The 16,674-nt window shown below is 44.2% G+C and overlaps 1 protein-coding gene across 1 annotated transcript; it reads right to left on the reverse strand.

Annotated features, from left to right (window-relative positions):
• Positions 1 to 6,234: 6,234 nt before the first annotated feature.
• On the reverse strand, positions 6,235 to 11,804 carry LOC115464825 (protein ripply2-like). Its single transcript, XM_030195182.1, has 4 exons — positions 11,683 to 11,804; positions 10,735 to 10,810; positions 10,524 to 10,588; positions 6,235 to 6,397 (listed from the first exon to the last, which is right to left on the reverse strand). The coding sequence occupies exons 1-4, from the start codon at positions 11,802 to 11,804 to the stop codon at positions 6,235 to 6,237; spliced, it is 426 nt and encodes a 141-aa protein (XP_030051042.1).
• Positions 11,805 to 16,674: the final 4,870 nt, after the last annotated feature.

Consider the following 16,674-nt stretch of genomic DNA (forward strand, 5'->3'; position numbering starts at 1 on the left):
TTTGGGGGGGGGGGTTATAAGCTAAGGCTGTTTTTTTTCTCCCTAGCGGAGTTGTTTATTTCAGGTTTGGCTGAAGCCGGTGATATTAACCCCATAGAGGTTTGGTGAAAAATCTATTGCTTCCGTTTACTAAGCCGCGCTAGTGGCTGTCCTGGCGCTAATGCCGACAGAACCCATTCAGTGTGAATGGGTTCTGCCAGCATTAGCGCGGCTTAGTAAATAGACCCCTATGACTTCCCTTGGGGTAGTTGAGGCTTCTTTGGAGTGGAGGAGTTGCCTAGTGGTTAGTGCAGCAGACTTTGATCCTGGGAAAGTGAGTTCAATTCCCAGTTCCCACTGCAGCTCCTTGTGACTCTGGGCAAGTCACTTAACCCTCCATTGCCCCTGGTACAAAATAAGTACCTAAATATATGTAAACCACTTTGAATGTAGTTGCAAAAACCTCAGAAAGGCAGTATATCAAGTCCCATTTCCCTTTCCCTATTTAAGATTCTACATGGAATGTTGCTACTATTGGAGATTCTAGATGGAATTTTGCTACTATTGCGATTCTGTTGCTACTATTTGAGATTCTACATGGAATGTTAATGTTGCTATTCCACTAGCAACATTCCGTGTAGAAGCCTGCCCTTGCAGATCAGGAACACAGCCGTGCAGGCTTCTGTTTCTGTGAGTCTGATGTCCTGCACATACGTGCAGGACATCAGACTCACAGAAACAGAAGCCTGCGTAGCCACATTAGTGATCTGCAAGGGCAGGCTACTACATGGAATGTTGCTAGTGGAGGAATAGCCTAGTGGTTAGTGCAGTGGACTTTGATCCAGGGGAACTGGGTTCAATTCCCACTGCAGCTCCTTGTGACTCTGGGCAAGTCACTTAACCCTCCGTTGCCACTGGTACAAAGTAAGTACCTGAATATTTGTAAACTGCTTTGCATGTAGTTGCAAAATACCACAGAAAAACTGTATATCAAGTCCTATTTCCCCCCCCCCCCCCTTCTAGATTGATTTAAAATATAACCCTCATCCAGACTTGCTGTTTACACAATTCACAGATCAAAAAAATGTGTTAATTTTGTAGAGTAAACTATATTTTTGCTCTCCAAAGTTTGTTCATACTTTAATAAGGTATCTTCTTCTCAAGTTCAATTTATAATCCTACAGTAAGTACATATTTACAGCTCCTCTTGTCCATGCTCATCCCTTCTGGGTGAAATAACCTACTTATTGCACAAGTGCTGAAGGCACAGCCTTAGGTTATTTCACCCAGAAGGGATGAGCATGGACAGGAGGAGCTGTAAATATGTACTTACTGTAGGATTATAAATTGAACTTGAGAAGAAGATACCTTATTAATGTATGAACAAACTTTAGCTTACTCTATAAAATTAACACATTTTTGTGCTCTGTGAATTGTGTAAACAAGAAGTCCAGATGAGGGTTATACTTTAAATCAATCTAGAAGCCTCAAGTACCCCTGAGGACAGTCTTCCTTTGGACCAGTCCTCCCTGTATTTCTACACTGTCCTCCAAAGGATTACCTCTCTGGGCTACCACTTTTGGCTCCTAATAGTTCTTTCCTGTTCCTGCTCCCAGGCTGGGATCCCCTACTTCCCACCTGGAGCACTCCTCCACTTCATAGGGTCAATGCTTGACTGGCAAAAACTCCCTTTTGGTCAGCCTTAGTTTCTTGAACCCATGCAGGACACCCCTGTCTCCACGAGGGTCCCAACGGAGGTGGAGTCAACCAAAGACATTGTGCAAACCCAACAACAACATTGATCAACTCTAAACCCCATCGCCTACTGTCATTCAACAACCAGAAACATTTCCCTCTGCAACTTGCCCAGGAACCCATCCCCTTGGGCTGGATCCTTTACCAGCCACAACCTCAGAACCCTCCCCTCAGTAACTCTGGAGAGTTCTCTCAGGTTCTTTAGTCATTCCCATTATAACGGGGGATGACACTAGGTAGTGTGAAGCTGGAATAAGTTTTGGCTTTTTGCTTTTAGACTGTGCTAAAATTTACTGAAGAGGCTGTGTGGGTACCTCACTACTTTCGTTACAGAAGCACCTTCCCCAGAACAACTTTGCATTTAGAAAAGAGATCAGGATGCTCGTGCTTAGGAGGCTGGGAGCATTGCTGAGAAACATCCACTTGCTTTAAACAGCAAGATTTGCTCAATGAGTTCCTCACCTTAGGTTCTTTTTCAACAGTGGCGTAGGTACAGGTGGCCCTGGTTGGGCCTAAGCCCACACATTTTTGGCTCAGGCCCACCCAGTGGCAGCACCACACTCCTCTCTCTTCCTCTCCTCTGCCAGTGGCCCCATATCTGCCTCCATCTCTGAACCCCCTCCTTTGTGTATCTCAGAGGCCGTGGCAGCAATTCATTTTTGCTGCCTGTGCCGGCCCAACAACATACATACATAGTAGATGACAGCAGAAAAAGACCTGCACGGTCCATCCAGTCTGCCCAACAAGATAACTCATATGTGCTACTTTTTGTGTATATCCTACTTTGGTTTGTACCTGTGCTCTTCAGGGCACAGACCGTATAAGTCTGCCCAGCACTATCCCCGCCTCCCAACCACCAGCCCCGCCTCCCAACCACTGGCTCTGGCACAGACCGTATAAGTCTGCCCAGCTCTATCCTCGCCTCCCAACCACCCTCAGGGCACAGACCATATAAGTCTGCCCAGCACTATCCCCGCCTCCTAACCACGGGCTCTGGCACAGACCGTATAAGTCTGCCCAGCACTATCCTTCCTTCTGCTGCATTCCACCAGTAAGAAAACAGGAAGTGAAGTCAGTGAGGGTGGGACACAGCAGAGGGAAGCCTGCTGGACTGGCACAGGAAGTGAAAATGTTGCTGCCGCAGCCTGAGGTACACCATGGAGAGTTGCCGGTCCGCTGATGGGGGATTGGGGAGAGAGGGAGAGATTCTGGAATGGGGGGGAACTGAGGGGTAGATTAAAAAATATTTTATAAATCCACAGGGAGGGGGGGGGGGGGGCATGGAAGGGCCCATCCAAGCTAAATCTGGGCCTACTCAAAATACTAGGTCTGGCTACACCACTGCTTTCCAATTCTGAAGGGAACAGAGGCTTATGAACTGTTGTGTTCTAGTCACATGACATTTTCAGGACATGAGATTTTGTGGGGGTGAGGAATTGGCTCCTTTAGTTCTGGGTGAAACCTATTTAAGTTATTAGTTAATAGCTATACAATCTCTGTTTTAGGAGACCTCGTTCATCTACAAACATACACTGGCACTATGCAAGTTAGAACAAATAATCTTTAATAACTTATAAATAAATTATTTTGTCTTACAAACACTATGATACATTTTTACATTAAGATAGCAAATCGACCAATCGCATGTCTCTTATTACACTGTATAAATCTCTAGCATGCAAGGTTCAGAGTCGGTCAAATACTTGTTTTATATGTCTTAAGATCGTGATGATGCCTTGAGTACAGAGATGTGGTAGCCATGTTAGTCCACTTTTAAAGGTAATCAATAGAAACAGAATAAAATAAAGCATAGAAAAGAAAATAAGATGATACCTTTTTTTGTATTGGACTAACAATACATTAAGCTAATCAAAAAAATCTATGAAGTTAGTCCAGTAAAAAAAAGTTTTATTCTATTTCTATTGATTATGCTTTGGAAGCCTGTTACAATATAGGCAGTCTATAAGATGAATATTTGCCAGCTAAGAGAGGCAAACCATACACACAATTAAAATTGCTTGAAACCCTGTCCTGAGTTTACATAAAGAGCAGATGAAGGGAGAGGTGCACAGTTTCTATACAATTCAACTGAAAAAGGACATTCAGCAAAAGAGGAACCAGACAATCTGCTCCCCCATAGACTCTTCAGTAAAATTTGAACCTTCTATATAGACTGGCAATAATGTTTATTGCCCTAGGGTACAAATAACCTTAGATTGTGAGTCCATTTGGGATGGAAAAGTACCTGCAAAAACAGGATATGTAAACCACTTTGTATCTACAGAAAGGCAGTATGTCAAGTGTGGAATAAGCATAATGTTCTTATGGGTGCTGTATTTTAATTTACAGCAGAACTATTCAAACTTCAGTTTCGGGGATAAAGGAAAGAGGACGTGAAGTAGCACAGGAAGAGGAACGAAAGGAAGTAAAGTTAAACTCTGTCTAAATCACATGCACCTCAGCTACCTACTTATACTAAAGGGGGATTTGGGATTTAGCTCAGTCAGAGTTACAGTAGCTGTTTTCCTGCCCCAGAGAATGTATGATAAATTTGTACCTGAGGCAATGGAGAGTTAAATGACTTGTCCATGATCACATGGAGGATTTAAATTGGGCTTCCCTGGTTTTCAGCCTACTGTGCTCAACATTAGGCTACTCCTCCAGTCCAGTTTAAACCCCCAGGTGGCTCAGTGGCAGGCCCATGCCATGCCACATAGATCGCCAGTTTAATCCCCGAGTCAGGTCTTCTGCTATAAGGGCTGGGTGGCGCTTGGGATGCTGTGAAGGTAAATGTTCATAGCCCTGGGGCGGGATTGGGTGAAGAGGGGAAAGTGTGGGCAGTCATTGTGCAATGCTGACACCTAGTGGCTGGATTCAGAATTTCAGCAGCCTTGATGTACGGACCTCTGGCTGAGGACAATGACTGCAGTGACAAGATTAGATATGTTGGGAAGGGGTCTAAAAACAGGAATGCCAGATCCCAACTTTAGTTCTAGCCGAGCTAGAAACCAAAAAACGAGCAAGGAAAACTGCCGAGACAAAGGGGAGAAAAAAAAAAGTCACAAACTGCCTTGGTTTACATACAAGGGTGAACAGCCACCACATGGTGGACTGGACAAGCAGGCCCTTCCCTGCAGCAGGTCCACATTGAATATTAATCGTACATACCTGCCTTTAGTTTGAGAATCAGATTCATTTTCATAACCTGATTACTCGAAAACTAGATTTCCTTCAAACCCTTAAAGACAATGGGGTCAATATTGAAAAGCATTTGTAGTGACCACCAGTGTCTTTTTAAATATGAGGCCACAAACCAAACATTTTGGCCGTGTATGTTGCTACAAGGCCACATGGAGGAGTAGCCTAATGGTTAGTGCAGTGGCCTGAGAACTAGAGCATCCAGGTTCAATTCCCATTGCAGCTCCTTGCGACTCTGAGCAGATCATTTAATCCTCCATTGCCCTAAGTACAAAATAAGTACCTGTATATAACAAGTAAACTGCTTTGACTGTAACCGCAGAAAGGCAGTATATCAAATCACAATCCTTTTCCCTTTCTTTGATTATCTTTAGGAAGGGCCAAGGGTGTCCCACAGGCAGGGCCTAAATTTATCCATGTAACGGCATTATTCGCCTTTAGTGGGTAATTTCATAAGGTGCCACCCAGATTTATCACACACAGAAAATGCTGGTATTCAAATCAATTACAGGTCTAAGTAAATGACAATATTCCAGCTATGTGCAGCTTTGGTGGTGCCACAGAAAGGTGATATACAAAATTTTTTTATAAACATATGGGTTATTCTGTAAATACACGTCTATCTTTGATGCACTTTCTGGGGTGGCATCAGTACAGGACCTTCCGGCACAGGACACCTCTTTACTTATCCCTTCATTGGCTGAGATGAGTGGAACATCTGAAGGTGTTTTTTTCAAATTCTTTCCCTCATGAATAGAATTCTCTACCAAGAGAAAAGTTCAATTGGCCAACATTTGCTCGATTGTCAATTGTTTTGCTAACTGGTTTACAGTTTATGAAGTTTCAATATACCACCAAATGCTATTTTAACTGACTGACGATTTCTTATGGTGGTTGCTAAGATTTTTCATCGTTGTGCCCATCTGTGAGCACATTAAATTAAAAATTCAGTCTTAAATATTTCTAAGCCTATGCCATTTCCAAATATCACCAGCTCATATGTTTGAGTAAGTATGGTCTCTCGTAAGTGGTGATCCCCTTTCCAAAGCCTTCAAGAGAACTGACCAGTCAGCAAAAAGATGTTTCCATTTCCAAGAGTCTCAGGAAAAGAGCACAGCCCGTGGCGAATATTCAAATGCATTTGCTCAGGAGACACTGCTTCTTTGACTTGACTGAACTTCCGTTCGAGACAGTCAAACTTTCTTACCATCAAATAGCTTCAGCTCTTTCTCCCAGCTGCACTGAGGGGGCTTCCTTGGCATATCTGGTATTTTTAGCGATTGCATTGTAACATTGTCAAAGTCAGTCTGATTCAATGCCAGAATCATGCTCAACGTCACTGTCGTCGCTGTCAGAATCTGAGTCTTCGTAGAAGGCAATGGTGGCTTGAACGGGAAAATTTTTCAGAAGGACTTCTGCTTCCTGATACAAATAGTCGTAGCACTTTGATTTAGGCCAGAATAACCTGAAAACAAACATAGGACACTTAATATTTTGTTTACATACATAACTATGGCACAAGGTCATATTCTTACAGACATAGGTAATGTGAGACCTGATGCACCTAACAGACTCCATATGGGATAATCTACACCTCTGGTTTGGACTTCATGCTAGGTCTCTGATAAATGTCAATGATTTATATACAAAATGATTTATATATTTTGGTGAGATGGGGGGAAGGGGTTGACTTTGCAGTTTGCTTCAACTTCTTTGGGCCTCCAGCTCCATCAGAAACAGGAGTGAGATCCTGGTGCCATGACCCTACATTTGCAACTATCCAGTTATCCCCCTCCCCCCAGTGGTGTGCTAGTAAATTTTTAACAGGCTTTCTCCCCGGTCCACCAATGCATCCCCTCCCCCAAATTGCAGAGCTGGCTATAGCCGGGGAGAGAGCCTGGGAGGGGGGCAATAAATTATTCTCTCCAGGAAGACTGAGAATCTGTGGTGCAGGGCAAGCTGGCTCTGCTCTTCTCCTCCTCCCCCGCCTGAGCTGAAGGGTCCCAGTCCCATACCTGAAGAAGGCAACCTCGTTGTCCAGTGGATTCTTCGGGGCAGGCAGGAAAGATCCCCAATCTTTCCTGCCCGCTGCCGGCGCTGACTCTCCCGTGGCGCTACTGCATTGCTCTTCAAAATGGCCGCCGAGACTTACAAGGGCAGCCTCCAAGACTTCAGCAGAAGTCTCGGTGGCCATTTTTAAAGAACGATCCGGCAGCGGGGGAGGGTCAGTGCCGGCAGCGGCCAGGAAAGATTGGGGATCTTTCCTGCCTGCCCCGAAGAATCCACTGGACAACCAGGGTGGTTGCCTTCTTTGGGTATGTACACTGGACTCAGAGCCTGGGACCCTGTAGCTCGAGGGAGGGAGGACAGCCGGCTTGCCCAGAAGAACAACCGGCTCGCAAGATGGTAAAAAAATTTAACAACCGGCTCTTGCGAGCCAGTGCGAGCCAGCTCCAGCACACCACTGCCCTTCCCCCCATGTACTTTGTCCAGTTATTGCACAAAGTGTAACATGGCATTGAATTTCTTCATTCAAACTCCTAGTAGTAGGGAATCAGTTGGTTGCTCTTTCAAAAGGTACAAAGACTAGGGGACACACCATATATTTAAAACAAATACTATAGGAAAAAAAAAAATTTTCACTCCGTGAGTAGTTAAGCTCTGGAATTCATTGCCAGAGGAAATAGTAAACATTTAGGACTAGATTCTATATATCCCGCCTACAAATTTGGCACCAAAATGAAATTCGCCTAAGCACATTCTATAAAGTATGTCTTAATTTAGGTGTACTTTACAGAAGAAAACTAAATTTTTACATGGTTTATAGGATACACCAAGTACCCATCCATGCAACTATGTCTAGTCGTGGGCAGTTACGCCAAGCAAAACCTGGTGTAAATGCAGACACCTACATTACGTGCGTACTGGGCGTATTCTATAACAACGCACATAGATTTTAGAAATGCCCGTGACTCGCCTATTCCGTGCCCATGGCCATGCCCCCTTTTCAACTATACGACTTAGAATTTACATACAGCACATTATAGAATATGCCTAGACAGTTCTGTATGTAAATTCTAACCAATGCCAATTAGTGTCAATAATTGCTTGTTAATTGGTAATCATCAACATTGACTGGCTTGTTAATCAATTAGGTTATACGCATTATTATGGAATACGCTTCGATTTCTGCATGGAAATCTCAGCACGATATAGAGAATCTGTCAGTTCGTGTAGCCATGTTTAAAAAAGGTTTGGACAAATTCCTGGAAGAAAAGTCTATAAACTGTTAAGGCAGACTGGGGAAAGATGCTGCTTACATTTCAGGATAGGTAATGTGGAATCTTGTTATTTTAGGGGATTAGAAAACAGAACTAGTCTGGGCTGGATGGACCTTTGGTCTGACCCAGTATGGCAGAGCTTTCCAAACAGTGGGTCAGAACCTCAAAGGGGTCACAAAACCCATATTTGGGGTCATAACCTGGGTTGGCTCTCCATAGGTACATCATTATGCTGCACCTCCAGTGGGGTCACACAATTTTATTTGGTTGTTATCATGGGGTCACAGCCACAGAAAGAGTAAAGGCTGACAAGTACTGCTGTACTTATGTTTTTAAGAAAGAAAATGGTAGATTAATTGGCTAATTAGGTGATCAAATTATTGGCATTAGCAAGCACTAATTGGCAGTCATTAGTAGTTACATCTGGATCTGCCCTATATCCATATTCTATCTCGTGCACAACTCCAAAGGGGTGTGGCCAGGGGAGGGGCATGGGAGAGTCATAAGCATTCCCAGGATGTAGGTGGGTGGTTACAGAATACTTGGAATTTGCATGTCTGACAGTAGCTGGGCACGAGCATTTATTTCAGCCTTTGGCAAACTGCCTTTATAGAATTCGCACTTAAGGGTACCTGAAAAATCCGCGCGGAAATCATTTTCACTTAAATGCATTCTATAAGATTTAGGTGCGGTATATAGATTATGCTTAGTTGATAACCCAGCGCCTAAAACTACACGCATCCATGTACACCAACAAAAACATGGTGTAAATCCCTGTGTGCAGATTTACACAGACTGGGCCACATTCTAGAACAATGCACGCAAATTTGGGAAAGCCACAAAGCGCACATAACCATGTTCCTTTTTGGATGTGCGCATTACAATTTAGGTGCAGTGAGTTACAGCATATGCTTAGCGAGTTATGTGTGTAAATTCTAATTATTGCCAATTAGTGCTCATTTTTGGTTAAGTGCTGTTATCAATGCTGATTAGCTTGTTAAGCCAATTAAGTTACGCGCATTGTTATGGAATACACTTATATTTAGGTGCGATATATAGAATGTAAAAGCAGTTACCTTGGTGGGGTTTAAAAAAAGGTTTGGATGGCTTCCTAAAAGAAAATGGACTTAGGGAATTATAAAAATGGACTTAGGGAAAAATCCACTGCTTGGATAAGCAGCATAAAATGTATTGTACTGTTTTAGGATCTTGCCAGGTACTTGTGACCTGGATTGGCCACTGTTGAAAACAGGGTGCTGGGCTTGATGGACATTTGGTCTGTCCCAGTATAGCAGTATTTATGTACTTATTCTGTGCCTAACTTTATGCACGTTGCTCCCAATTAAACCTAATTAGTGACAATTGCTTGTTATAACGCCAATTATTGGCACTAATTGGCTCATTCTATTAAATCGCATGCACAAATTGGAAACGTGTCTAATTTTTGGCAACCTTATAGAATCGGGGGGGGGGGGGGGGGGGGAGTGCCCATATGGACCATATGTATAAAGTAGGACACGCAGCATTTAGCACTCCCTAAAGACCATTAACGCATGCTAAGCTTTAGTAAAAGAGACCTTAAGGTAAGTATTTGATGTGTTAACTTTTTTTATTATGCTACTTATGTACATTGTCCCCCAGATTAGTTCCTGAGGTGTGCACACAACTTAATTGACTAACAAGCAATAATTGAACACTAACCAAATATTGTCATTAATTGTCACCAAGTGGGATTGGTGCATGTATCTGGCTGCCCACTATTCCATAATGCCAGGCACCCAAATCCCATAGAGCGCAACAAAAGGGGGTGTGGCCATGGGAGGGACTTGGGTATCAATCAAAAGGGAGAGGCAAATACCAAGAGGATATCCAATATTCAAGCATCTTTATTGTAACAATCACATAGAAGGACCCAACACGGGCCGTATTTCAGCGTGTGAGCCTGCCTCAGGGGTCAACAAGCCTGTCATGCCAAAGTTGATAAAAAGGAAACTTGAATCTGAAGATTACAGAGTCCTTTGCTGTGTAAATCACGTTGCCTTTTAAAATTGCTTTGCCCGTGTTTGAATCAGCCGCTGATGCTATACAATGCAAAAATCACTCCGAAAAGCCCAATGACTTAATTTTTGCACTGAAACTTAACAAAATGATGTTTGCGCTATAAAAAATTGTATGTGTGTGTGTGTGTGGGGGGGGGGGGGGTGTAGGGCTGAGAGTTTACTTGCTATAACTTTTGTTCTAACCCCTCTTTCCCCAAGCTGCACGAACGCTAACCTATAAACTCTATAGAGAAAAGCAAGCATTACATACCTCACTGGGTGTTGATAATGTGGAAGCTTTCCTCCTGCAGCACAAATCTGGTAAAGACCATACGCCTAGAAAGAAATAAAAGACAGACTGTATTCAACAACTTTAAGGTACATAAAGACCTGACCTTTCAAACGTCATCAAAGACCTGGCTGAATCTGTCCTATGCATCTTGTCAGTCAGTCAGTCCCAACGCAGGAGAAGCCATACTTACCAAATTTTGACAGCAGAGCTCAGATCTTTCCCTTTCCTTTCTGGTGATTAACCACGGTCGCCACAACCCTCTGGACCTATAATCAGACCCCAAACAGAAGAGAGTTAAGTAAAAAAACAAAACAAAACAGAAAAAAAAAAACCAGAGCTAACTCTCTGGCTGTGTTTCCCCCCCCCCCCCCCCCCCACCCCAGCAAATTTCACAGTTAAAGAGTATCATTTAACTCCAAGAAGCAAAACTGCTTCCAGAGTATCCAGAGAAGAGTAGGGGGATTTGCCCACTTCCCCAGGGCCTCACAGAAGGGGGCCGGCAGAAGTCTGGGCTTCAAATGTTTGCTGAACAAACTCCTTCACTGCCTGGTTGGTCTTTATTCCCAGTCCTCAAGGGAACAGATCAGGTTTTCAGGCTTCCCCTAATGAATAGGCATGAGAAAATTTTGCATACAATGGGCGTAGTAGGCATTCAAAGCTCTTTCATGCCTATTTATTAGGGACATCCTGAAAACCTGACCTGTTGGCAGCCCAAGGGGGCTGGAATTTAACTCCCCTATACAAGGAGGGGGTCATTTGTTTTTGCAGTGCTTCTCAACCTTCTTCTGGAGGCACACCTAGCAGTTAGATTTTCAGGAGCCAGATTTCTCTCATGCATGTTTCTTTGTGGTAATCCTGAAATCCGATTGGCCAGATGTGCCTCCAGAAGAGGGCAGAGAGAAACAAGGTAAAAGACGGATCCCACTGAATCCTCTTATTAATATACCATAGCACCCGCATTTAATTTGAAAAGTTGGCTCCTTCAAGCAGGCTCCGGGTCAGATCCAGCCGGTGTCTTGTCCGGTCAATCGCCTCAGCTCCATTCTAGGATTTCTTTTACCCCCCCCCCCCCCTTAGGGTGCTAGCTTGCATCCTTCTCGCCTCCTTTTCTGCACTAGGCCTGCGCTAGGGTACATACCTCTCCCTAGGGGCCGCAGGAGCACGGTGAGGGCAGTTCTCCGCTTCGCCGATGGAGGGCGCCCAGCGGCAGCAGCAGCAGTGAGGGCACAAGAACCCGGTTGAGCGATGGTGGGGCGCCATGTGAGTCAAAATCCAGCAAGATCCCAGCGAGCGATGCTGCAGCCCAAGTGCTTCGAGCCTTCTGCTGTCCCGACTGCACTCGGTGGCTCTTATATCCCCCGGCCGGCTCGCCGTTTGGCTGGCGCGTAAACAGAGAGGTGAGGCGAGTAAACAAAGGGCCGAGTGTGCACGGGCGCCTCGAGCCCAAATGGTCCAGGCGGAGAGGTGACGGGCGAGTGCTGATCACAGCTAGTGGCCAGAGACTGGGGGGGGGGGGGAGACAGCTGGTTTTAAAAGTTTCTAACTTGGGTGGATTTCTCCAGCCGTCCATTCATTTCCACGTGCCCAATAGTTGTATATAATAATGTGTTTCTCAGTATGATTGCCCAAAAGGTTAAAAAAAACCGGATACAGATTGACTAGCTTAGTTTAGCAAAATCAAAAGGTCAGTCTCCACTAAACGTAGGGCTTGATCTGAAGTTTAATACATGTGGGTGGGATTCTAGGTTTAGCTCACTTTTTTTTTTTTATTACATTTGTACCCCACACTTTCCCACTCATGGCAGGCTCTATGCGGCAGGCAATGGAGAGTTGTGACTTGCCCAGAGTCACAAGGAGCTGCCTGTGCCGGGAATAGAACTCAGTTCCTCAGGACCAAAGTCCACCACCCTAACCACTAGGCCACTCCTCCATTGTTGCTACTATTTGAGATTCTACATGGAATGTTGCTATTCCACTAGCAACATTCCATGTAGAAGTCGGCCCTTGCAGATCACCAATGTGGCCGCGCAGGCTTCTGCTTCTGCGAGTCTGACGTCCTGCACGTACGTGCAGGACGTCAGACTCGCAGAAACAGAAGCCTGCGCAGCCTTCTACATGGAATGTTGCTAGTGGAATAGCAACATTCCATGTAGAATCTCCAATAGTAGCAACATTCCATGTAGAATCTCCAATAGTATCTATTTTATTTTTGTTACATTTGTACCCCGCGCTTTCCCACTCATGGCAGGCTCAATGCGGCTTACATGGGGCAATGGAGGGTTAAGTGACTTGCCCAGAGTCACAAGGAGCTGCCTGTGCCGGGAATAGAACTCAGTTCCTCAGGACCAAAGTCCACCACCCTAACCGCTAGGCCACTCCTCCACTGTTGCTACTATTTGAGATTCTACATGGAATGTTGCTATTCCACTAGCAACATTCCATGTAGAAGTCAGCCCTTGCAGATCACCAATGTGGCCGCGCAGGCTTCTGCTTCTGTGAGTCTGACGTCCTGCACGTACGTGCAGGACGTCAGACTCACAGAAACAGAAGCCTGCGCAGCCTTCTACATGGAATGTTGCTAGTGGAATAGCAACATTCCATGTAGAATCTCCAATAGTATCTATTTTATTTTTGTTACATTTGTACCCTGCGCTTTCCCACTCATGGCAGGCTCAATGCGGCTTACATGGGGCAATGGAGGGTTAAGTGACTTGCCCAGAGTCACAAGGAGCTGCCTGTGCCGGGAATAGAACTCAGTTCCTCAGGACCAAAGTCCACCACCCTAACCACTAGGCCACTTCTCCACATCCTCCACTTCTTTTCAGTAGCCTGAAAACCCATAATTAAGGGTTGGACCCCCTTGTTATGCTTATTTATTTATTGCATTTGTATCCCACATTTTCCCACCTTTTTGCAGGCTCAATGTGGCTTACAATTACATCATGAATAGTGGAAATATATAAGAAAATAGACTTTTAGTATTACATAAGGATCTTGGGTAACATGATAGTGATAAAGCATGATAGTGGTATAACAAGCAAATATCGTAAAGCAATTCTGGATATATGTGTAGGAGTTCTGTAGGAGCTTCTCCTACTAACCTACAAATGCACTAGATCTGCAGCCCCTCCTTACCTCTCTACCCTCATCTCCCCTTACGTTCCTACCCGTAACCTCCGCTCTCAAGACAAATCCCTCCTTTCAGTACCCTTCTCCACTACCGCCAACTCCAGGCTCCGCCCTTTCTGCCTCGCCTCACCCCACGCGTGGAACAAACTCCCTGAGCCCATACGCCAAGCCCCCTCCCTGCCCATCTTCAAAGCCTTGCTCAAAGCCCACCTCTTCAATGTCGCCTTCGGCACCTAACCACTACACCTCTATTCAGGAAATCTAGATTACCCCAACTTGACATTTCGTCCTTTAGATTGTAAGCTCCTTTGAGCAGGGACTGGCCTTCTTTGTTAAACGGTACAGCGTTGCGTAACCCTAGTAGCGCTCTAGAAATGTTAAGTAGTAGTAGTTCACATTTGTTGATCTTTGTGGTATGCCTTGTTAAAGAGATGGGTCTTCAGTAGTCTGCGGAAGTTGGTTCGTTCATAGATCATTTTTAAATTGCGCGGCAGCGCGTTCCAGAATTGTGTGCTCAAGTAGGAGAAGGTTGACGCATGCGTTAGTTTGTAGTTTAGACCTTTACAGTTGGGGAAGTGAAGATGGAGGAATCGCTATTAGACCCCATCTAATGCAGATTCATTGATAATGTGACCAGTACAAACCCTTCTTAGCATCCAATTTTTCCTTTTTGGGTAGCCAGTTTTGGAATGCGCTACCAAGATCCATCCGAACAATCAACGGCCTTTTGCCCTTCAGAAAAGCATTGAAGACCCATCTCTTCAAGAAAGCCTACCCTAATGTTTCACATTACTAAAGCCTGCCCACATGATTCTTACCCACCACTGTTTATACACTGACCAAGTCTCCTATTATCCTATTACTATCCCTTTCCCAGTATGGTAATACTTATGTACTTATGCCCCGCACTAACTGGTTAGCACAGGAATAATGCGTGAGCCTTTACCGCCTAGAAAATGGAAATCTGGAGATCCATGTGGCATCGCATAGCACTTCTACTGAGCCACTAGGGGGTTTAAACTGGACTGGAGGAATACATAAGTATTGCCATACTGGGAAAGACCAAAGGTCCATTGAGCCCAGCATCCTGTTTCCAGCAGTGGCCAATCCAGGTCACAAATACCTGGCAAGATCCCAAAAAAGTACAAAACATTTTATACTGCTTACCCCAGAAATAGTGGATTTTCCCCTAGTCCATTTAATAATGGTTTATGGACTTTTCCTTTAGGAAGCCATCCAAACCTTTTTTAAACTCCGCTAATCTAACCGCATTTACCACATTCTCTGGCAATGAATTCCAGAGTTTAATTACACCTTGAGTGAAGAAAAAATTTCTCCGATTCATTTTAAATTTACTACATTGTAGCTTCATCGCATGCCCCCTAGTCCTAGTATTTTTGGAAAGCGTAAACAGCAATGTAGCTGTGGTGAGTGGTTAGTGTAGAAATGTCCACTCTGCCCCCAGACATACCCCTGCTGATTTATAGTTACCGCAAGACACCTGCGCGCACCCTGCAGTCTGGCATTTTATGCTGTGTTAAGCACACCTTAGTTTCTAATACCATCTTATTAAAAGGGCCCCCCTTGTTACTTTGTTCTTTCCCAGCTGTGATCTTTCCCTTGACCCTGTTTTATAGAGGAGTAGCTTAGTGGTTACAGAGATGAGCTAAGAACCAGTTAAGCCAGGGTTCAAATCCTGGCTTAACCTACGACCTTCGCATACAAAAGCACACAGTTTTGGAATGCGATACCCAAGACCCTGAAAACAATGAACAGTTTAACCAGCTTCCGCAAAGCTCTGAAAACACACCTCTTTAACAAAGCTTACAAAAGTCACCCTCAATGATACAAATCATCCCCCAATCCACCCAAACACACCTAAACACTTCTCACACAACCTACCCAACATCCACCCATCTAAATCCTCTTCCACCTCAGCTTATAATCAACTGTATTTAAATCATGTCTTGACTCTATCATAACCTTACTCTGTAAGCCACATTGAGCCTGCAAAAAGGTGGGATAATGTGGGGTACAAATGCGATAAATAAACAAATAAATAAAATATCCGTCAAGATCCCAAAAATGTACAAAACATTTTATACTGCTTATCCCAGAAATAGTGGATTTTCCCCAAGTTCATTTAATAATGGTCTATGGACTTTTCCTTTAGGAAGCCGTCCAAACCTTTTTTAAACTCTGCTAAGCTAACCGCCTTTACCACATTCTCTGGCAACGAATTCCAGAGTTTAAGTACATGTTGAGTGAAGAAAAATTTTCTCCGGTTCATTTTAAAGTTACTACATCGTAGCTTCATCGCATGCCCCCTAGTCCTAGTATTTTTGGAAAGCGTGAACAGACGCTTCATATCTACCCGTTCAACTCCACTCATTATTTTATATACCTCTATCATATCTCCCCTCAACCGCCTTTTCTCCAAACTGAAGAGCCCTAGCCACTTTAGCCTTTCCTGATAGGGAAGTCGTCCCATCCCCTTTATCATTTTCGTCGCCCTTCTCTGCAACTTTTCCTAATTCCACTAAATCTTTTTTGAGATGCGGCGACCAGAATTGAACACAATATTCGAGGTGTGGTCGCACCATGGAGCGATACAAAGGCATTATAACATTCTCATTTTTGTTTTCCATTCCTTTCCTAATAATACCTAACATATTTGCTTTCTTAGCCACAGCAGCACACTGAGTAGCCTAAGGGTTAGCACAGTAGGCTGAAAACCAGGGAAGCCCAATTTAAATCCTCCATGTGATCATGGACAAGTCATTTAACTCTCCATTGCCTCAGGTACAAATTTATCATACATTCTCTGGGGCAGGAAAACAGCTACTGTAACCCTGACTGAGCTAAATCCCAAATCCCCCTTTAGTATAAGTAGGTAGCTGAGGTGCATGTGATTTAGACAGAGTTTAACTTTACTTCCTTTCGTTCCTCTTCCTGTGCTACTTCACGTCCTCTTTCCTTTATCCCCGAAACTGAAGTTTGA

The sequence above is a fragment of the Microcaecilia unicolor genome, chromosome 3 (assembly GCF_901765095.1).
Source record: "Microcaecilia unicolor chromosome 3, aMicUni1.1, whole genome shotgun sequence".
NCBI lineage: Eukaryota > Metazoa > Chordata > Amphibia > Gymnophiona > Siphonopidae > Microcaecilia > Microcaecilia unicolor.